Here is a 22,264-nt window from a genome sequence, read left to right as displayed (position 1 = left end):
GCACCCTGAGCCGAGTGAAGGGTTAGGTGGGTTTTTGTTTTAAACTGCTCATTGCATTCAGCCTCTACCATTATATTTCCAATGCTGTACATCAGAAGGAACAGTGAATCAGTAACTGGTTTCATTAGAAGCCTTACGATTTTCAGTACTGCAGGTATTGCATTATTTCATTAACATTGTAAAGGTTACTGGCAGCAGCAGCAGGTGTGAGCTGTATTCACTGGAAATTATTAAGCAGTTAGATAACACACACACAAGAGGGCAGGGTGGGACTTGTCTTTCCATTTGTAGAAGGTGGGAGATTCTGGGTTTATGATCTGGGGCAAACACATCTGCGGTTATTCATAGAAGCCGTCCTGTGTGAAAACCGGCCATTCATCCCATCAAATCCACACTGACCCATCCAAAGAGCATGCCACCCAGCCCCAGTTTATCTAGTCATTTCTGCTGGTGGGTGAGACTAGGTCACAAGATTAGGGGGAGTGGAGGAGATAGAGGTGGAGAAATTGCTTTTCCCAGAGAGTGGTGAAGCCATGGAATTCCTTGCCCAAGGAAGCAAGAGAAGTAGCCATATTCAAGACACAGTTCGACGGGATTTTGCAAGGGAGGAATTTAGGGCAATCGGGATAGTGCAGATAAGTGGAGCTGAGACGATGGATAGGTCATCCATGATCTTTATGAATAGTGGAGTAGGCTCAATGGGCCAAATGGCCTACTCCTGTTTCTATTCCTGTGAATGTATAAACCTGCATTTCTCACGGTCAATTCAAATCAAGGCAGGTGAGCAATGTAATGATGTGGAAAATGAACATTAGAGAATGATAGAAAGGGACAAGGAGAGTAAATGTCCGAACAATCAAAACTGGATTGAAAAGATCACAACAATCTAAACCGAAGACTGTATGTCTGAATGTGTGCTGCATTGTAACAAAAGTGGATGAATTGACTGTACACATTGAAGAGAATATGATCTAAGACTCCTGACAGAGGCATGGCTTCAGGATGCCAAGGATTGGATCCTGAATATTGAGGGGGCACATGGTATTCAAATTGAATGGGAAGGTCTGTTAAGGTAGAGGGTTGGCCCTGCTGATCGAAGCACAGATCACAGAGTAGTATGGTGTCAGCTCAGATTTCAGATCCTGATTTCACTGTTCTCCTGTTGATCTCCCTGTTCCCACAGAGTGAAATGTCATCTGTTCTCAGCTCTGCTGGATTTCTGCTGAAGCCTTTGACCCCCTTTTACAGCTTCCAGAATAATAAAACATTCAGTCAATCAAGGCCCAACCCACATCTCTTAGCCTGTCAACTATCCAGGCTGAGTGAGTCATCGTAGCAGGGAATAAAACAAGGACAATGAAACAAAATTAGACATAAACGAACATTTGGTGCTCATGCTAAAAGTTTGTTCAGTCGATAGTAAACCAGAATTAGGGGTCTCCCAGGATTCTTCTTGTGCCCCAACTTGAGAAATTCCCTCTCCCTTGCATCTAAGTATTAGTACCCAGCTATGATTTATAACGATATTTACATCAACAGAAATAAAGCATCTGTTAACAAATATACATAGAGATATACAAACAGACTTTTTAATCCAACACATCTATGCTTTCCTATATAAATCTAGTGACCTCTTTGCCAGCATTTGACCCATATCCCTCCAAACCTTTCTTATTCACACACTCATCCAGATGCCTTTTAAATGTTTTAACTGCACCAGACTCCACCACTTCCTTTGGACCATTTACTCTATCCATGCCCCTTATGACTTTACGAACCTCTTTAAGGTCACCCTGAGCCTCCGACACTCCAGAGAAACAGCCCCATCCTAGTCATCCTCTCTTTATACCATAAACCCTCCAACCCTGGTGACATCCTTATCAATCTTTTCTGTGCCCTTTCAGATTTCACAACAGTTTTCCTATCCTAGAGCAGGGAGACCAGAATCGAATGCAACATTCCGAAAGTAGCCGAACCAATGTCCTGTACAGCTGCAACGTGACCTCCCAACTCCTATACCCAATGCATTCAATGGGCCAAATGGCCTCTTCCTGCACTGCAGGGATTTAATTATTTGATTCTGTATCAGAGTCAATTTCAGTCACTATCTCTGGTTTATGGTGTGTCAGGGTGGGATCACTGGTACCAGAATTGTATGCAACACTCCAAACCTGGCCTAACCAATGTCTTCTACAGTCACAACATGACCTCCCAATCCTACACCCAGTGCACTGACCAAAAAAACGCAAGCATACCAAACACCTTCTGTACTGTCCTGTCTACCTGCGATTCCACTTTCAAGGGACTATGAACTTACCATCGAGTCATACAGCTTGGAAACGGACCTTTGGTCCAACCAGTCCATGCCAACTATAATCCCAATCTAAATCAGTCTCTCCTGCCTGCTCCTGGCCTATATCCCTCCAAACCTTTCCTATTCATGTACTTAAACAAATGTCTTTTAATTGTACCTGTATCCTCCACTTCCTCAGGAAGTTCATCCCACACATTAGTAGTTGAATGGCAAGGATGGGTTTGAGTTGAAATGGTTCATAAAATAAACAGTTTTTACCCAACACCCTGTAGCAGATATGGTAGCAACTTCAATCCTGGAGTCTCACAAATCAGTATTTCCATGGAGTGGAGGGAAAATAAAGTGCTGGATTCACAGAGAAGGTGGTTTTCTGTGAGTGTGAAGCTAAAATTAAATCACGTGCTTTGGTTGAACTCAAACTGCATTGACTTGGAGGAGAGCGAAGGGAGTTTGTAAGTGTCCTCCCCTCCCCACATACCTCAGCCGCAGGGCAGCGCAGGTGCAGTGTGGGCCCACTGTCGCCCCCAACCGCATCCCCTCCCCCCTTGCCATTGTGGATGTCACAACATGAAAGTAGCCCTGTCAGTTTCATAGTGAAGCCCCCGCCCTCTGGGCAACATCTGGGAGCAAAGCAATGTCTCCCCCTTTCCAATGTTTATCGGGGGGGTGGAGTGGAGGGGGGCTAGAGAGAGTGACAGGGGGACACTATTCACTTGTGGTAACTGGAGATAATCCAGGAAAGGATCAGACTCTCCAAAGGTGCTCAGATGCTCTCTGTCTCAAAGGTATTTTCACTGTGTATTCCCTCAGTTTGGCACATATAGAGTTTGCACCCTGGAAAAGGATTGCTTCTTTCCTCATGTTCACAATTAAAAGGGTACTTTCTCATGGAACTGAGCAGTTTTTAAGGGATTGGCACATTGATATAAAATGTAGACGCATGTTGCTTCATATCGTGTGTATCTGATATTGTTGGCTGTTGTAAAAGCTTCGTGGCTATGATTTTTAACATTCTAATGCAGTAATGGATTTATGCCATGTATTATTGTCATCTTTTTTATATACTAGGCCAGCAGGAAGTCATTCAGCAACTTTAGCGGCTTTCTTTTCTCAAACAGCTTTGACATTTCATTATCACATCCTTGATTCAGCTCCATTTCCAGCACCTTTGTCGGCAGCTTTGTCCAGGTCATTGTCATCTAAATGACGTTTATCTCCATTCACACCTCAGGCTATCTGGCTGCATGAGGGCTTTCTGTGTCCTGCGTAATATATGATCAGCAGGCATCTAGCAATCTACAGGTATTGCCACCGATGGTATGTTCATTTAATAGTACTGACAGTGATCAATTAATTAGTGGTTTTTTTGCAGGAAGACATGCAGAAAGAAATCTGGAAACAATGATACATCAACTTCTGACAGCCACTTGATTCATTGGGACTTGAATGTCAGCAGCCATTTAATTCGAGAAGAAATGTTTGTTTTCGTCTGCTTGAGAGATTTTGGACAGTGCTGTGGCCGGAAGAATACTGAGACAGAGCTGAAAATGTGTTGCTGGAAAAGCGCAGCAGGTCAGACAGCATCCAAGGAGCAGGAGAATCGACGTTTCGGGCACGAGCCCTTTTCAGCAACACATTGTCAGCTCTGATCTCCCTCATCTGCAGTCCTCACTTTCTCCTCGAAGAATACTGAGACACCCGAGTGAGGAAGATTCAGTGCGCTGACTGTGAAAAGTGCTTCAAACCATTTACTCAGTTTTGGGAATCAAAATCTCACCCCTCACGTTGGGGAGAGACTGTGTACCCACTCTGTTTTAAATTTCAAACCCAGAGTGAAACAAGGAAAGCTCCCTCCAAAGGGGAAACCGTGGAAATGTGGGGACTGTGGGAAATAATTCCCTTTCCCATCAGCGCTTGACACCCACAGACATGTTCACACTGGGGAGACGCCGTTCTCCTGCTCAGTGTGCGGGAAGAGTTTCAGTTGGCTGTGCAGTTCATACCAGGGAGGGGCCATTCACCTGCCATTGTGGGAAAAGACTCACTCAGTCGTCCCGGCTGCAGACACACCAGCGGGTCTACACGGGGAAGAGGCCGTTCTCCTGCTCTCAGTGTGGGCAGTGATTCATCAATGCATCCATCTTCTGAAACACCAGCGAGTTCACGTGGGGGAGAGGCTGTTCACCTGCTCTGAGTGTGGGAAGGGATTTGTCGATTCTTACTCTCTGCTGACCCACCAGCGGGTCCACACTGGGTTCACCTGCCCCAAGAGTGGGAAGAGCTTCAGTCATGTGAGCAACGTGCGGAGGCACCAGCGGATCCACACCGGGGAGAGGCCATTCACATGCTCCATGTGTGGGAAGGGTTTCACTCAGTCATCTACACTGCTGATCCATCAAAGGGTCCACACTGGGGAGAGGCCATCCATCTGCTCTCAGTGTGGAAAGGGCTTCACCCGGTCCTCCCACCTGCGAGTTCACGTGCCATCGCAGGGGGATTGAAGGAATGACGGCTGAGTGTCATTATCGACAGGACTATCCACCCAATTCTGGGGACTCCCAGATTCAAATCCTGCTGTGCCAGGTTGCAGAATTGGAATTCGGTCAGAAATCTGGAGTTTAGAATCCCATGATGAAACCATTTTCAGGGGGAAAATCTCTCATCTGATTCACTCATGCCCTTTTTAGGGAAGGAAACTGCCCTTGTGGGAAAGGATTCACTCAGTCATCCCAGCTGCATCCTTTACCCGGTCTGATCTACACGTGACTACAGACCCACAGCTGTGTGGTTGATTCTTAACTGCCCTTCACCCCCCCCCCCCCCCCCCCCACACACACACACACACACACACACGGCAATTGAGTGGCAGTAATTTAGTTGGATTGAAATTGCTGAGTGAGGCAATACGTCCTTCGGCTTAAGACTGGATCAAGGATCCAATTATAAAGGGACAACTCGGTGTTGACCAACAGTAAATGAAGTGGAGTTGGGAGGAGTGTGTGAACTTTGAGCTGCTTTTTTTTCAAAAAAACGCGACTTTTCATACACTTTTTTGCTGGGCAGATCTGAAGCTGAAACAAAGTTGGGTGACAAAGTTGGGTTAAACAGAACTTAACCCCGGTCTCAGACTCTCATTGAAAGCTGTGAGATCCAACAGGTTTTTGTTTTAAAGCTGCTCATTTCTTTCAAACTCCTGCACTAAGTTTCCAATGTCATGTATCAGAATGAGCAGTGGATGAGTAGCTAGTATTGTTAGATATTGTAAATTTTTCCAGAGTGCAGGTACCGCATCGTTTCATTGACATTGTAAGGTTTACTGGCAGCACTGGGAGGTGTGGGATGTATTCACAAGAAACAAAGTTAAAAATCACACAACACCAGGTTATAGTCCAACATGTTTATTTGGAAGCACTAACTTTCGGAACACTGCTCCATCATCAGGTGGTGTAGAGCAGGATCATAAGAGAATTTATAGCAAAAGGTTGCAGTTTCATGCAACAGAAATGATATATTGAACAAACCTAGATTGTTGTTAAGTCTTTTCTCTTTTAGAATGGGTTGCAGGTTTTGGTTCATTAATATGTAAATCCCAGAACTTCCTTGAAAACACATTCTCGAGACAACTTAAGGTCTGTATATCAAACTTGAATTAGACTGGTTCTATTTCCAAAGTAGAAATTTATAAAATCTCACATGGATTGACTGCCTGTAGATTGTGTGCTTTTTGAGCAAAATATAATATATCTGCAAATGTAATTCTGCAAATACAAAGTCACCCCAAAGCCTGATATGTAAGTGTGCGTGCATGAGAGGGTGAGAGTGTGTGCATGCTTGATAAAGTGTGTATGTGTGATAGAGTATCAGCCTGTAAGAGGGTGTGAGTGTGGGGGGTATATGTGTGTGTCTGAGAGAGGGGTCTGTGTGAATGTGAGTGTATGTGCTTTGTGTGTGTGAGAGAGTGACAGTGAAGTGGGGTTACCTGTCATGTGACATGAACCCAAGTCCTGGTTGAGGCCATCCTTATGGGTTCCAAACTTGGCTATCAGCCTCTGCTGGTCCACTAAAATTGGTTAAGCAGTTCCACAACACACACTAGAGAGGGCAGAGTGGGACTTATCTTTCGATTTGCAGGAGGTGGGAGGTTCTGGGTGCTGGAAACTAGGGAAAACACATGCTGGAGGACCTTCGGCTCAGAGAGATGGAGTTGGAAGCCAGGCTGCAGGCATGTTGGGGGAATCATAGAGCCCCTACATAGAGCCTGTGGAAACAGGCCCTTGGTGACACTTCAGTCCATTTGAGAGATTGAATTTGCTTCCACAGAGTTTCCACGGTGTAGGGGTCAGTGTGTCTTGGCAGCCTCAACGATCCAATGAAGGGCTCATCTACAGTGAGAATACCCAGTCCACATTTCGCCAAAGAGTTAAAGTTCTCTCCACAGTCAGAACCCTGGGGCACTCCCACGCAGGCTGCGTGTAATCGCGGGGCTACTTGATGCATGTGAAGTTTGGAATAATTTCCTGCAGACAAACATTTCCCCTCCTGGATTCAAATGCTGCTGATATTCAGGCCCTGAGTAAATTCTTTGTGCATGCCTGAACAGCAAATCTCTTTCTCTGCTAATACCTTGAGAGATCAGATCACTGCTGGCAGTGCAGGGCAGAAAATAAGATGAGAGAATTCTGGTTTGTACGGAACATCCTTCTCTATGTTCTTCCCAAAATCTGTCTCCCAATTCCTCCACCTTTCGATAGATTCCAAACCGAATTCATCCTTCCGTCCTCCTGTTTTTGCCTTGCTCCCCTCTCTTGAAAGCGCTGACTCTCAGTTCAGTTTCTCAGCCACTTCTTCCATCCCCAGTATGTCGCCCATGTCTTTATTTAGTTTTTAAAAGAGAAAGGCAGTGGTTTGCTGATGCCAGGACATGAGGGTGACTGCGCTCACACAGTGTTCCAGACTCTCTGTAGTGTCATTTACAAAAATCTGCACTGCACATGTACAGAGAAGGGAATCCTGGGAGTGGGGGGGATGGTGGGAGTGGGTGGTATGCATTCACCACCTCCCCATTGACTCAAGACCCAATCATCCCCTCAGCGTCCCCAGTCCATTTACCCATCGCCACCTATAGTGCCCCCGTCCATTCTCTCTCACTATCCCTAGCTTCCCGTCTCTTCTCTCTCTCACACACACATCCCACCCTCTGCACCCTCGTTTCTTACCCCACTCTCTGCAACCCCCTCCATTCTATCTCCATACCCTCTGCCCCCCATCCATTCCCCTTCTCTTTCTCCCCACCCTCTGCCTTCCTGTATCCAGTCCCTCTCCCCAAACTCATTCTGTCCCTCCCCCCACCCTCTCCTGCCATTCATTTTTGCTCTTTCTCCCCCCACACTCTGCCCCCCATCCACTCTCTCTCCCCACACTCTGCAACCCCCAATTCCTCTCGCTTCACATTCTGCACCCCCTCTATTCTCTCTCTCTGCCAAACCCTCTACCCCCCAACCTGTGCACATCCAGGCTTTCTCTATCCCCGATGGTCTGTCCCCGTGTCCATTTTCTTTTTGTCTTTCCCTCCAAGCCTCTGCCTCCCATCCAATCTCTGACCCCGCACCCCCAACCCCATCCTTTCTCCTGCCTCGAGACCTCTAAGCATAGAGAGAGAATGGATGGTAATGACTCTACCTGGGAGACAGGAGGGGTTGATTCAAGAAATAGCTGATCTTTGACATTGAGAATAGCTAAAACGAGATACTCTGAAAATCGGTAAAGTCTGAAAGCATATTCAATTGTTGAAAAAAAAAGCTGCAGCCATCTTTCTGAAATTTCCATAAAAATCTGTGTCGTTAGGCCACAGTTGAGGACAGGCTGGAAGGGTGCAAGGGCCGAATCCTAGTCTTATGAAATTGGTTTAAATTGTGTAGAAATAGAGCCATAGAGTTGCACAGCACGGGAACAAACCTTTCGGTCCACGCCGACCATATATCCTAAATTAATCTAGTGATCCATTTGCCACCATTTGGCCCATATACCCCTCAACTCTTCCTATTCATATACCCATCCAAATGCCTTTTAAATGTTGGAATTGTACCAGCCTTGACCACTGCCTCTGGTAGCTCATTCCATACCTATACCACGCTCTTCGGTCCCTTTTGAACCTTTCCCCTCTCACCTTATACCTATGCCCCTCTAGTTTTGGACTTCCTCTACTCTGGGGAAAAGACATACAAATGTTGAGCAGCCAGACAAAATGAAAAAGGAATGAAGTGTTGAGCCCCAGGGAAACAAAACAAATTGTGGCTCTAGCGTTTCTTTTTTCTGACTGGCATTTGGACACTGAAAATTTAGCAGTTACACCGGCAACTCCATTTGGCATACTGCGCATGCTTCTCGGTGTCAGCAAGCACTGCGCATGCTTCTCGGTGTCAGCAGAATACTGCGCATGCTCTTCTCTGTCAGCGGATAGACGCACGATATTGTTTTGATTGGCCAATGGAATGTGCTGGAGGACCGGAAGGAGCGTGCCCCCATTGTCTGAATGCGGAAATTGGATCATGAGTTTGTGTTGGTGCCGTTGCTGCTCCTCTCTCTTTGAATGAAGATTGAGCCTTACCCCAACTGCAACTTCTTTCCTCTATCCAACATCTGTGAGTACAACACATTTTTCTCACCCCCTTTTCCATTCTCGTGTTCAACTCGACTTTCAGCAAAGTTGGTTCATGTCTGTGTCTTAATTAGCAAACACGTGGCAAATGCAGTAACACAGTGTGCAGTTGTAGCCTTTCCTGTGAAATAAAAGCAGAAAGGAGATGCATTGTTTAAATGGTGATATATTGGGATGTGGAGCAAGAGAGGATTGCAGATGCTGGGCTCAGAGTTGAAAAGTGTGGTCCTGGCAAAGCACAGCAGGTCAGGCACCATCCGAGGTGCAGGAGAATCAACATTTTGGGCACAAGCACTTCATCAGGAATGATGTGTGGATGTACAAAGGTGCCTCAGCTGCCTTCTACTCGGGCTTTCTACTCCAGTCAATGCCAGTTGTCACAGAGGTGCAGTAAGCAATGACCAAGGCAAATGGTATGTTAGCAAGAGAAATTGAGTTCAGAAATGTCTCCCTGCAGTTAGGAGTCATTGAATATATTCAAAGCTGAGTTCATCTGAGTTTTAAATGTCAAATATAGTTATGGGGGAAGGCAAGAATTTTTTTATTAAATATTTTATTGGAAACTTTTTCAAATCCTTTACAAAACATCTAGACACAGAAAAGAACTAAACCAAAGTCCAGAAAGATAGAGGCAATACAACAATGTCATATCACAATGCTATTAATAATGAACTACCTACTACCCTACCAGAACAACCATATCTGCTGAGCTTAAGCTAAACTATAATCAAATTAAATAAAAATTAAATTAAACTGAATGCACATTAACTTAAATTAGATTATATCACATTAATTTATTCTATTTCACTCACCACACCTCCACTGAGGCTCCCAATCCTGGGAGCACCAGTCATTCTCCCAATATTCTTTTCCCCCAATCTCCCCCTCCCAGGACCCCACGGGTGCCCAGACTGATTCCCATGGCTGTACCACACCCCTAATTAATATTGCTGATAAGTCTGCATCAATATAATTGAGAAAGGGCCACCATGTCTTGTAAAATTGTTCTGTTTTGTGGTGCACCATACTTGTGAGGTAGTCTTGGGGGAGATGCTCCATCACCAGCATATGCCACCCCATAAGACCTGGGGGCTTTTCCAATGGCCAATTCATTAAAATGTGCTTCCTCGCACAGTGGGTAAGAATGTTACAGTCTCTTCCCGTGTTCCCCCAGAGAGAGCAAATTTGGCAACCCCAAAAGAACTTCAATCCTCAGGATGTTCTTACCAAGCACTCCAGTATCTCTGGATCTTACAACAGTGTGGGAGAGTGCCTATACTAATTTTACATTTGGGACACCCTGGTGACGCTCCTCTCTTAAACTTAGCTAGCCTCTCTGGCGCCAAATGAGCCCTGTGTAAAATCTTCAATTGCATGACCTCTGCTTTGTTACATATTGAAATTTTCCTTACATTTTCCCATATATCTTCCCATACTTCCAATGAAATATCCTCTCCTAGCTCCCGATTCCATGTCCTAAGGTCGATTCCAGAGTCCGTCCACAACCCTAAGGCACGTCCCTTCTGTAAATGATGCAAAATACTAACTGAAAGAGCACCCGTACACCGGAGCACTATTTTCTCCACATGTGGCCTGTAAAGCTGAGCCAGGAGCGTGGTCTTCCTCTGTATATAATCCCTTACCTGAAAGTACCGGAAAACGTTCCTATTAGACAATCCAAACTTCTGACTTAGCTGGCTAAATAACATCAAGATTGAAATCCTTGGGCTCCAGCCAATGGGGTAAATGGCGAGGTCTTCAGCCAATTGCCCTTGTCTTGCCTCATTATCTTCCAGGCTTTCACCGTATTTAAAATGATTGGACTCTTACACTGCTCGGTCACGGATTTCATCTTAACCATGAATAATAGATTAACTAGGGGACTGCAAAGCTTCAATGTCAAGCCAAATTGACCCTGAATCCCCCCGTGCCCAGTCACCCACATATGCTAACAAAGCACTTATTTGATATCTCCAAGTCTAGAAGGTCCACTACCACCACCAACTCCCCCCCCCCCCCCCCTCCCGTTTTATCCTCTCCAGTAATTGTACATAGTTAGCTTTATACAGCTGGTGGAAGGCAGGGGTAATAAAAATTCCCAAATACAAAAACCCTTTTGACAACCGTCTAAACAGGAACTGCATTCCATCCTTCAGATCAGGCACCTCCATTAATACCCCCCACTGGCACGGCTTCCGATTTTGTAAAGTTGATCCTGCAGCCCGAAAAACTCCAGATACATTAATTGTTTGAATCAATTGAGGAACGGACTCCTCCGGATTGACCAAGGAGAAGTGGATGTCATCAGCTTATAGGGTGATCTTATTCCCGCCCATTCCCACCCCTGGCCCCACTATTTCAGGATCCCTCCTGACAGCCCCAGCTAATGGCTCAATTGCCAAGGTAAATAGCAATGGTGAAAAAGGACACCCCTGTCGACTACCTCTCCCAATATTAAAGTTATCTGACTTAGTGCAGTTTGTGATGATGTTTGCCTTAGGATCATTATGCAACTCCACCACCCATCGACCAAAGGATCCCCCCAAACCAAAATGCTGTAGGATCCGAAATAGGTACGGCCATTCTATCTGGTCAAACGCCTTTTCTGCGTCTCGGGAGACACCGAACCCGGGATCAATCTTTGCTGGCATACCTGCACTATGGTCAGTACCCTCCTGATATTGTTGGAGGAGCTACAGCCCTTGACAAAACCCATCTAATCATCTTTCATAATTTAGCGCAACACATTTTCCAACCTCAGGGCCAGCATCTTGGATACAATTTAAAAATTTACATTCAACAGTGAAATGGGTCTGTGTGAAGCACATTCTTCGGGTTCTTTCCCCTTCTTTAAAATGAGGGAGATATTAGCCTTCCTAAGAGAGTGCAGAAGACAATCCTGTGTATATGAATAGCAATACATCCCAGAGGCGGCTCCACGAACACATTTATGAATTCCTTAGAGAATTCACTTGGGAATCCATCTGACCCCAGTGCTTTGCCAACCGTGGGATGCTTTATTGCTTTCCTGCACCTCCTGTATCGTCATAGGCCCATTCAACAGGGAAACCTGTTTTGCCTTTAAACTGGAGAGGTGCAGGCTCTCAAAAAAGGACTGCATCTTCGCTGCACCGTGTTCGTCTCCCTCTGAGCGATATAACTGTGCAAAGTATTCCATAAATCTAACATTGATCTTCTTCAACTCACTGGTAACTGTGCCAGCCTTCTCTCTAACAGACATAAAAGATTGGGAAGCATTTTTCTTTCTAGCCAGATATCGACTTGGCTTATCTTCAAATTCAAACAATCTTTGTTCAGCAAAGGAGACCCTTTTTTTGCCACCTGTGTGTGCAATGAGTCGAGAGCAGTCCGGAGAGCTGCAGTTTGACCAGGGAAGGCCTATTATAATATGCTTTCTCAGCTATCTGCAGCCGGGTCTCCAGCATCCGTTGTTGCTCCTCCCTCTGCCTCCTTCCATTTGTTGAATACGAAATAATCAGGCCTCATAAATATGCCTTAGAGTCCTCCCACAGTATTGCTGGATTACTGGCCGTACCTGGGTTGATATCCCAGAAGGCCTTGAACTCTCTTCTGCTGTACTCAACGGATTTGCTACCCCTTAACAGGAATGGGTCCATGTACCAGTGCTATGCATCCATTCCACCACCCTTGATTTTACCATCTAAATCCACTGGCACGTGGTCCGAGACAACTATATTCCCAATTTTACAAGCCAATGTTCTGTTCAAGCAATCCAATGGCATTAAAAAATGTCAGTTCCCATGTGGCACTTGGGTGGGTTGGAATAGAAAGTAAAGTCTCTTCCATTAGGGTGGAGATGTCTCCACACATCCACTAATCCCAACTCCTCGCACATGTCCACCAACTGCTTAGGTTGTGCAGGTGTACCTGCCTGGCCCCTTGGCACCCTGTCTACCTCGGGATGTATTAGGCGATTAAAATCTTCTCCAATGACCATGCGGCGCACCCCTAGACTTATTAATTTAGCAACTGCATCAATTAGAAATTTAAGAGGGTGCACCGGGGGACGATATACATTCAGGACGCCATACTCTTCTCCATGTGTTAGAGCTGTAAGAATGATGGACCAGCCATGTTCATCCTTAATTTGCTCAATTACCTGGACAGGGAGGTTCATTCTTACCAGTATAGCCACTCCTCTACACTTGGAGCTAAAGGAGGAGAAGAATACCCAACCCCCCCCACTGCTGCAGTTTCAGATATTCCTTATCATTTCAATGTGTCTCTTGCAGCAGGGCGATGTCCACCCTTTCCTTTCTAAGGCTTAACAGCATCTTTTTAATGGGGGAATGGCTCCCTTTTACATTTCAGGTGCACCACCTGAACGAATCTGTAGCCATGGTCATCCAGGGCAGCCTGTGGTTATCCAAGAGGAGGAAGCTTATCTGAGGTGTGGTGAGCGACAAAGACATTAACTGTATAAAGTCTAAAAACTACTCCTATTAAAAACTACTATAAATAAAAATCTAACCACCACATATAACTTAAGCAAACACTCAAATAACCCCAATTATGTAGAGATCTCCCCCCTCAACTCCCCCTTCCTACTCCCCCACCCTTGCCACCATCCCGGCTCCTTCCCACAGAGGCTGTGCCCCAAGCGCCAGGCAATTCACAGATTGAAAAAAGCATGTTATTTACATTCTGATAGTTAACAATGGATGCCCATCTCCCCTTACGCCTTCTCCATACATCTTAACCATAGATATAGCCACCCCCAATCCAAAAACAAAAGGACAGCAGTGAAAAAAAGGCCCCAGACAAGACCTAACTGACCGTTTTATTAAATAATTCCAGTTTTACATTAAGGCAGTACATATAAAGCCGATAACCACAACAAAAAGAGGAGAGAGGAGAAAAAAAGGGGCAAAAAGTAGCATTGTCTGTAATGATGTCCCGCCTTCACCCCGACCTGAGTCCTTTAATTCAGAGAATTCACAAAGCCTTTTCTGTTGAATCAAAATTATATACTGTCCCTCCATGAGAGAAATGCAACACAGCCAGGTACCTCAAGGAATATTGAATGTTCAGATCCCTTAATTTTCTGTTAACTTCATCAAATGTTCTTCTGTTCTTAATCCAGGCTCCTGAGAAGTCCTGAAAAGACATTATTCTTGAGCCTTTGTGCATTAAGGCCTCTGGATCTCTTACCAGTCTTCTTGCTGTTTCAATCACTAGCTGTTTTACTTTATAATGCAGGAGTTGCACTAGGACCGTGCGGGGGCGCGGGTCCGGCCCTGACCGCATTTCCATCCAGTGGGCCCGCCCCACACTCAACAGACCCGACTCCGACTCCAGCCCCAGGAATCCAATGAGGTCTTCACCTTCCTTGCATTCCGGAAGACCCACGAGCTGTAAGATTTTTCTTCTACTTTTGTTTTCCAGGTCGCCCACTTGCTCCTGAAGGACCCGAACCTGGTCTTCCAGCGTTTGGATCCTTCCTCCTGAGACCTCCGCCACGGTCTCCGATGCCACGGTCCTCTCCTCCGCTGCCTATTCTCTTCGGTCCAACATTTGAATTTCCTGCTCATGCTTTTCCAGCATGGCAGGTAGTGGTTCCACTGCTGCTTCAATCTTTTCTCAGAGTTTGCCAAACTCCGAGAGTAACTACTGCTGCCCCATTAAATCCAAAGGGTCTGCCCTGGGAGTTTGAGCAATGGCTCCAGGCACCCCCAATGCAGTAGGGGAGTGCCCTGCCTGCTGCATCCCTGTCGGCCCCTTTCCTTCATTTGCTTTCATTCTGATCCTAACGCTGTCAAACCACAATTATATCAGCTCCAGATGTTCAGTAAATTTCTATTAGCAATTTTTTTTTCTCTTACAGATGGTTAATGAGGTGGGGGGAGGGGGTAAAGGTCCACCTTGTCGGGGGTATGGCACAGAGCCCCGCACAGCAGACCACTCAAACCACTGCAATCTTGGATTTCCAAGAAAATGGTTTTAAGACCAGTACAGATCAGCTTCAGGGTCATACAGCACAGAATGGACCCTTCGGTCCAACTAGTCTATGCTGACTATGTTCTCAAACCCAACTAGTCCCATTTGCCAGTGATTGGCCCATATCCCTCTGAACTTTTCCTATTCATGTGCTTATCCAAATGTCTATGAAACATTGTAACTGTACCTGCATCCACTACTTCCTCTGGACACCCATCCACACAAGCCAATCTCTGTGTGAAAAAAATGGAGCTCTTCATGTCTTTTTTTAAAATCTTTCTCCTCTCACCTTCAAAATTTACTCCCTAATCTTGAAAGCCTCACCCGAGGGAAAGGACACCTGCCTTTCACCTCATCTGTACCCCTCATGATTTTATAATCCTCTATAACCTCACCTCTCAATCTCCTCTGCTCCAGTGAAAGAAATCCCAGTCTATCCACCTGGCTGTAGGTATATTCATATCCAGTTATGATCTGTTCAATGCTGGTGCAGGCTCAAAAGACCAAATGGCCAACTCCTGCTCCCAATTCTCTCACTCTGTGTCCAGAACAGCATTGGGAGATTGGGAAAGGGGAGGGATAGATATCTTGTTTGTTTTTATTTTTAAAATGCACTTGATTCCAACAAATAAAAGCAACAGGTACAAGTACAGCACATGCAGTATTCCTCATTGCAGCTTCAAGGTTTTGTGTCCTCTTCTTCCGCATTGGCTCCAGCACATTCGGCTTCCTTCCCCCCCATCCCCGCCCTGAGCCGTTGATACTTCCATTGTTTATAAAATCGAGAGGCATGGATAGGGTAAATAAACAAGGTGACTTCTGGATATCAAGAACTAATGAATAATAGGTTTGGGGGGTGTGGGGGAGATTTAAAAGGGACCTAAGGGGCAATTCATGGAGAAGATGGTGCATGTAAGGAAAGAGCTGCCAGAGGAAGTACTGGATGCTGGCATAATCCTAACATATTTAAAGGCACCTGGATGTGCATATGAATAGGAAGGGTTTAGAAGGATATGGGCCAAATGCTGGCAAATGAGACTAGATTCGGTGAGGATATCTGGTCAGCATAGACCAGTTGGACCAAAGGGCCTTTGTCTGTACTGTATATCTAGATGACTCTGGTTTGCCACTTCAGTCTGTTCAGTTTCTCTCTAGTATCATTGCCTTGATGTCTCATTCCAAAACTCCCCCACCCCCGTGGGGGCACGTTAACCATTTTGTGTTTGGTTGTTTGTCAAGAAGCTGAATTGCAGGTTCATCCTGAATGTACACACTTTATTTTTGCTTCCCAAAATCACTCTCAACAGTATCCCAATGTCGTGGAAGATATTAATTTTCAGGTGGAGGTATCCAAAATTCAGAGAGATGTCAGTCATGACTGTTTTGCTCTTCTGTCCCTGTCAGATCCTGAATCAGCACTTTCAGGAGAATTAGAATGGACTGAGAACAGAGGGAGGGAGAGAGAGAGAGAGAGAGAGAGTGGGATGGTGCTTTCAGTTTTGTGGAATCACAAAAGAAAAGAATGTTCTGTAGAAAGTAGAATTGCTTGTTCTGAATTTCTACCCTGGACTGACAGTGATGATTTTTGTAACCTCGTTTTACAGAGTATTTGAAGATCTGAAGATGAAGTTTCAAAATCAAGACATGAAGTGCTTATGCCTGAACCATTGACTCTCCTGCACTTCGGATGCTGCCTGACCCATAGTTTTTGACTCTGATTCTCCAGTATTTGTGAGCCACTCAATCCATCGGAACTGCAACAATTTTCAACTATGATCCAATTGGTTCCTGTTTCAGTGCGTTTTCAGCATCAGTGGGACTGGAAGAGAGACCCTACTGTTGCAGCAACGCACTGAGTGTGGAGCCTGAATCAGTTATCTAGCTGGATAGAGGAATTCAAGGCAGGGAGGGGACATACACGCGTTTGTGTGCAACTGTAGCTTCGGCCATGGAGAAACCATGGAAGTGTGGCGACTGCGGGAAAGGCTTCCGTGTCCCATCTGCCCTGGAGACACATCGGCGCAGTCACACCAGGGAGAAGCCATTCTCCTGTCCTGAGTGCGGGAAGGCCTTCAGTGATTGCTCTGCCCTTCTGAGGCACCGACGGGTGCACACAGGGGAGAGGCCCTTCAGCTGCCCTGAGTGCAGGAAGAGCTTCAGCGATTCCTCCGCCCGACTGAGGCACTTGCGGGTTCACACAGGGGAGAGGCCCTTCAGCTGCCTCAAGTGTGAGAAGGCCTTCAATGATTCCTCTGCCCTGATGAGGCACCAGCGGGTGCACACAGGAGAGAGGCCCTTCCGCTGCCCCGATTGTGGGAAGGTGTTCACTCGCTCCTCCCACCTCGTGATTCACCGACGGGTCCATACCGGTGAGAAGCCCTTCCCCTGCCCCAAATGTGGGAAGGCCTTCAGCGATTCCTCTGACCTGCTGGCCCACCGGCGGGTCCACACCGGTGAGAGGCCATTCACCTGCTCTGTCTGCGGGAAGTGCTTTACACGCTCTTCCGACCTGCTGAAGCACCGGCGGGTCCACACTGGGGAAAGGCCCTTCAGCTGCTCTGAGTGCGGGAAGGCCTTTACCCAGGCCTCCCACCTGCTGACACACCGGTGGGTCCACACTGGGGAGAGGCCATTCACCTGCCTCGAGTGCGGGAAGGGCTTTGCTGTCTCCTCCACTCTACTGACGCACCAGCGGGTCCACACTGGGGAGAGGCCGTTTGCCTGCCCTGTATGTGGGCAGAAGTTCACAATGTCCTGCAGCTTGAACAAGCACCAGCGGAGGCACCAGTGCTCCCAACAATCCGATTCTGCCGGTAACACTGCTGAGGGTCATCCCCAGGACTGAACCTCCTGCCCTTTCTGACAGTGGGTGCAGTGGGAGAGCTGATAGGCTTTTTTTGTTTTCTACTGGGGGGTGCGGGGTTGGGAATGGTGGTGGCTCATTGGTTAGCACTGCTGCCTCATAACACCAGGGACGCAGATTTCATCCTCAGGGTGACTGTCTGTGTGGAGTTTGCACGTATTCCTCCCCTGCCCCACCCGCCCCGGCCACCAGTGTCTGTGTGCGTTTCCTCCGCGTGCTGCAGTGTCTTCCCAAAGTCCAAACATGCGCATATTTGGGCGAATTGGCCAAGCTAAATAGTCCCATAGTGTTCAGGAGTGTGTAGGTGTGGTGCATTAGTAAGGGGGTAAGTGCAGAGTGATAGGATAGGAGAATGTGTCTGGGTGAGTTACTCTTCAAAGGGTCGCTCTGAGCTTGTTGGGCAGAAGGGCCCGTTTCCACACTGCAGGGATTCTATGATTCTGTGAACATTGCTTCCAGTGGGCGCTGCTGCTCATTGAGCCCAGGACCCGCACAAACCGAAGACCACAAGACCATTGGAGCAGAAGTCAGGATATTTTGACCCATCGAATCTGCTCCACTATTTGTTAGAGACAAAATAAAAAACTGCAGATGCTGGAATCTAAAATAGACAAACAGGAGGCTGGGCACAACAGGAGTCAGCATTTCAGATATTATCCCTCAGGACTGAAGAAGGGTTCTACCCGAAACGTTGACATCTCCATCAGAAATGATTTATCAGGATGTTGTTAGAACGAGAGGGCATAGGTTTAGAGTGAGAGGGGAAAGATTTAAAAGGGACCTAAAGGGAAAACTTTTCATGCAGAGTGTGGTGCGTGTATGGAATAAGCTGCCAGAGGAAGTGGAGGAGGCTGGTTAGAATTACAGAATTTAAAAGACATTTGGTTGGGGACATGAATAGAAAGGGTTAGAGGGTTTTGGGCCAAGTGCTGGCAAATGGGACTAGATTAATTTAGAATATCTGGTCAGCATGGATGAGTTGGACTGAAGGATCTGTTTCCGCGCTGTACCTCTCTATGACTACCGGTCCTGATGTAAGTTTAGAATTGAGTAACTTTGAATTATTCAATCTTGTTGAATTCACCTCCGGGAAGGTTTCAAATGAACCCCTCCAAGCGATATGATTTAACTACTCCGAGTTGGATAAAATATCCCATCAATTTCAACATGAATGCACAGTTGAAGAAGTCAGAAGTCACACAACCCCAGGTTACAGTCCAACAGGTTTATTTGAAATCCCAAGCTTTGGGAGCATTGCTCCTTCATCAGTGCTGCTCCTTCATCACTTCACCTGATGAAGGAACAGTGCTTCGAAAGCTCATGAGTTCAAATCAATCTATTGGGATTGTGACCTGGTGTTGTGTGACTTCTGACCTGTCCACCCCCAGCACCTCTGCATCAGAGTTGACGAATGAGATCAGATTTTATTCAGCATGATTTAGTGAGATATTCATCTGGATGTCCTTATGACTGAAACATCGATCCTCCTGCTCCTCGGATGCTGCCTGACCTGCTGTGCTTTTCCAGCATCACACTCTCAACTCTGATCTCCAGCATTTTCAGTCCTCACTTTTTTCTGGTTCATGTGGAAACTCAACACTGTCAGAGTGACAGGAACACCAGTCATCGAGTACTATAGCACAGAGACAGGCCCTTCAGCCCAAACCGGTCCATGCTGACCAAAATATTTGTCAGCACTAACCCCATTTCCCTGCACTTGGCCCATATCCTTCTAAAGCTTTCCTATCCATGTATTTGTTGAAACGCATTTTCAATGTTGTTAACGTACCTGCTTCAACCACTTCCACTGGCAGCTGGTTCCCAAGGCGAACTACATTCTGTAAATATTTTGCCCCACATCTTTTCTTTCTCCTCTCACCATAAAAACACGTCCTTGGTCTTGAAATCCTCCCCCAAGGGAAGAGACAGCTACCATTAAGCCAACTCTACCCCTCCATGGTTTGAAAATATTGCCTCTCAACTTCCTCTGCTCCAGTGGAAAAAAACATCCCAGCCTATCCGGCCTAAATTCTAATTTGATAATAATGGCAGTGATGATTTTGGCTGTGTGTGTCAAGGATCTCTCATTTCTAAGCCAATGCTATGCCTCTTAAGTTCACCTGATCTAAAACGAATGGCACCCCATTCAATTAAAATGTCCATGTTTTCTGTGTAAAGTCGGTCCTGGTCAAGAAATAGGCATTGGTGTCTTATATTCCCGTAGACTTCTTGTGACCGGGTTCATATGCTCTGTTTTGAGATGTATGAGTAAATCTTCAGAACAAAAGATTAATGCAGCCTTTATTCATGTCTCATTATTAAAAACACTTTCTCCATTTACAGATGTGATTGAGAAGCTTCTCCCAATGCCTCTTTGACTGATAACAGCATTTGTCAGGCTTTTGAAAGTCACTGCAGCTCTGTCACAGCACAGTGGAGGGTTCTTTCAGACAGAACGCGTCATGCAGAAAATTCTCCCACATTAGTCAAGCAAAGTTGACATCGTTTTAAGACATTGTGAAACTTGAAACGGTTCAGAAAAGGTTTGGAAGGATGTTGCCAAGGCTGCAAGGTTTGAGCTACAGGGAGAGGCTGAATACGCTGGTACTATTTTCCCTGAAGCTTCAGAGTCAGCCAGAAACATCTGTTAAATCAGGAAACATCTCTTCCTGCAGCAGCTTCAGACAGACTGCCTGCTAAAACCCAAACCAGGGGAAAAGAATGGGACAACTGCTTCTTTGTAGAAGTGTTTTAGAAAATAAAATGTCAAACCCTTTTCCCTGATTGTTGCCTTAGCCAGTATCTGTTAACCATTAGCGAAATCCTTAATCCTAGACGAATGAGAAGTTCTGCCTTTTACAACCCCTCCTGAAAATAAACCAAGAACAACATAATCTTCTTAAAGGAGCAGCATCATCACAACAGAAAGCACCTGAACTGAAACATTTGTATCAAAGGGCTGTACAGTTAGCAGGACAAGACAACAGGTTTTCAATTTCACCAATCAATTCAAATCAGCCCCATTGGCTACCAAAAACTTATTAAATTTAAATTCTAAAGTTTTGACAACAGAACCAATCCTATCATAAAGAATTGGTGCTCTCAGTCATCTGTGTATTAGAGAAAGCATCATTTAGAAAAACAGAGAAGGGGATTCCTGACAGAGGAATCAGAGGAGGCATCCCCCACAGAAGATAGCACAGAATATTCCGGAAGACACATAACCTGGTTGTAATCTGAGAGATTAAATTCTATTTTGTGTTATCTGAGTGGGACATGTATTGATTGGAACAGCATACCAGAAGAATCTTGATTTATTCCAGAATACTCAGTAGTTAAGAAGGATTTATTCAGTTTGTTAGAAGTTTCGTTCATTTGTTCACCGTGAGAGTTGGTTAAATAAATTGCTGATTGTTGATTTTAAAGTGTCAGGGATTTACTTTTAACACTACAGCAGGTTACACCACTTATCACACTGACTTTACAGATTAAAGGGCAATGTGCCACTCTTTGGACGTTTCGGTTTGAGACCCTGGAGAGTGAGTGGGGGGGTTGGGGGTGGGTTCAGCCTTCGCTTAATAACAGTATTGATGACATTCTCTTGAATGCAATGGAGTCAATATTAATCCCAGCCTCATGGTGTGGTTGTGGGTGAATCACCTTAATTTGGCTCCTGACTCAGAAACCACACAGAGAATCAACTGCTGAAACAATGATTTGCACTTTATTGCATGTAGTAACCACAAATAAAAGTTCAAGTTCATTCAGCTTCACCCCCCCAAACTTGGCTTTCACCCAGTTGATGGCTGAATGTAACTGGGTTTCCACCGACAGTGCCCATCTCTGGAAATGTCCAGGGGTTTGATGCAGTATTATTCTTCTAAGTACTGCTGCTGCTGTATCATTCTGGAGTTGAATTTTGGTGGCGGTTCCTCAATTTCAAATCTGTGGTGTGACTTTTTTTTAAGACTCTAACATCACCTCACATTGCTGGAGACCTCAGGTCTGTAGTTTACCTTCTTGTCCTTGAAGGTTAGCTGTCTGTTTGAAACAGCCTGCCCTGCAATTAACCCCTCTATGTCAGGGCTTTCCTTCTACAGGCAGAATTAATTGTCCTTTTGTCACACCATTATTAAATAACATTATCTTACCTGTCCCAAGAAACAACTTATTGTGTTGCCTCCTTCTTCCCAGGGATGGTTAACAAGCCATTTATCGTATTGAATCTGCTCTGCCATTCAATCATGGCTGATATGTTTCTTAACCCCATTCTCCCTGTAACCTTTGATACTCAAGAATGAGTGAATGGCGGACTCAATGGGCTGAATGGCCTAATTTCACTTCCTGTGGTGTCACAGTTTCTCATCAGCCCTTTCGTTTCTTGCTCCACAAAACGTTATTGTTGACTCGTGAAGTTGGGGAAGTTCTGGAGTTTACAGGTGCACACCAC

The 22,264-nt window shown here is 45.7% G+C and overlaps 1 protein-coding gene across 3 annotated transcripts; it reads left to right on the top strand.

The window, feature by feature from the left end:
- Nucleotides 1–8,825: 8,825 nt before the first annotated feature.
- Nucleotides 8,826–21,218, top strand: LOC140460975 (uncharacterized). Of its 3 annotated transcripts, XM_072555733.1 has the most exons (4): nt 8,840–8,955; nt 13,326–13,404; nt 14,214–14,368; nt 16,556–21,218. In XM_072555733.1, exon 4 carries the CDS (start codon nt 16,900–16,902, stop codon nt 17,794–17,796), a length of 897 nt encoding a protein of 298 aa, XP_072411834.1. In that variant the 5' UTR covers nt 8,840–8,955; nt 13,326–13,404; nt 14,214–14,368; nt 16,556–16,899; the 3' UTR covers nt 17,797–21,218. The 3 variants fall into 3 exon arrangements, with proteins under 3 accessions (XP_072411833.1, XP_072411835.1, XP_072411834.1); XM_072555732.1 differs by lacking the exon at nt 13,326–13,404 and having other exon boundaries at nt 8,826–8,955; XM_072555734.1 differs by lacking the exons at nt 13,326–13,404; nt 14,214–14,368 and having other exon boundaries at nt 8,839–8,955.
- Nucleotides 21,219–22,264: the final 1,046 nt, after the last annotated feature.

The sequence above is a fragment of the Chiloscyllium punctatum genome, chromosome 36 (assembly GCF_047496795.1).
Source record: "Chiloscyllium punctatum isolate Juve2018m chromosome 36, sChiPun1.3, whole genome shotgun sequence".
Lineage (NCBI taxonomy): Eukaryota > Metazoa > Chordata > Chondrichthyes > Orectolobiformes > Hemiscylliidae > Chiloscyllium > Chiloscyllium punctatum.
The sequence above is the reverse complement of the archived record's forward strand: the minus strand, read 5'-3'. Positions and strand labels throughout refer to the sequence as shown.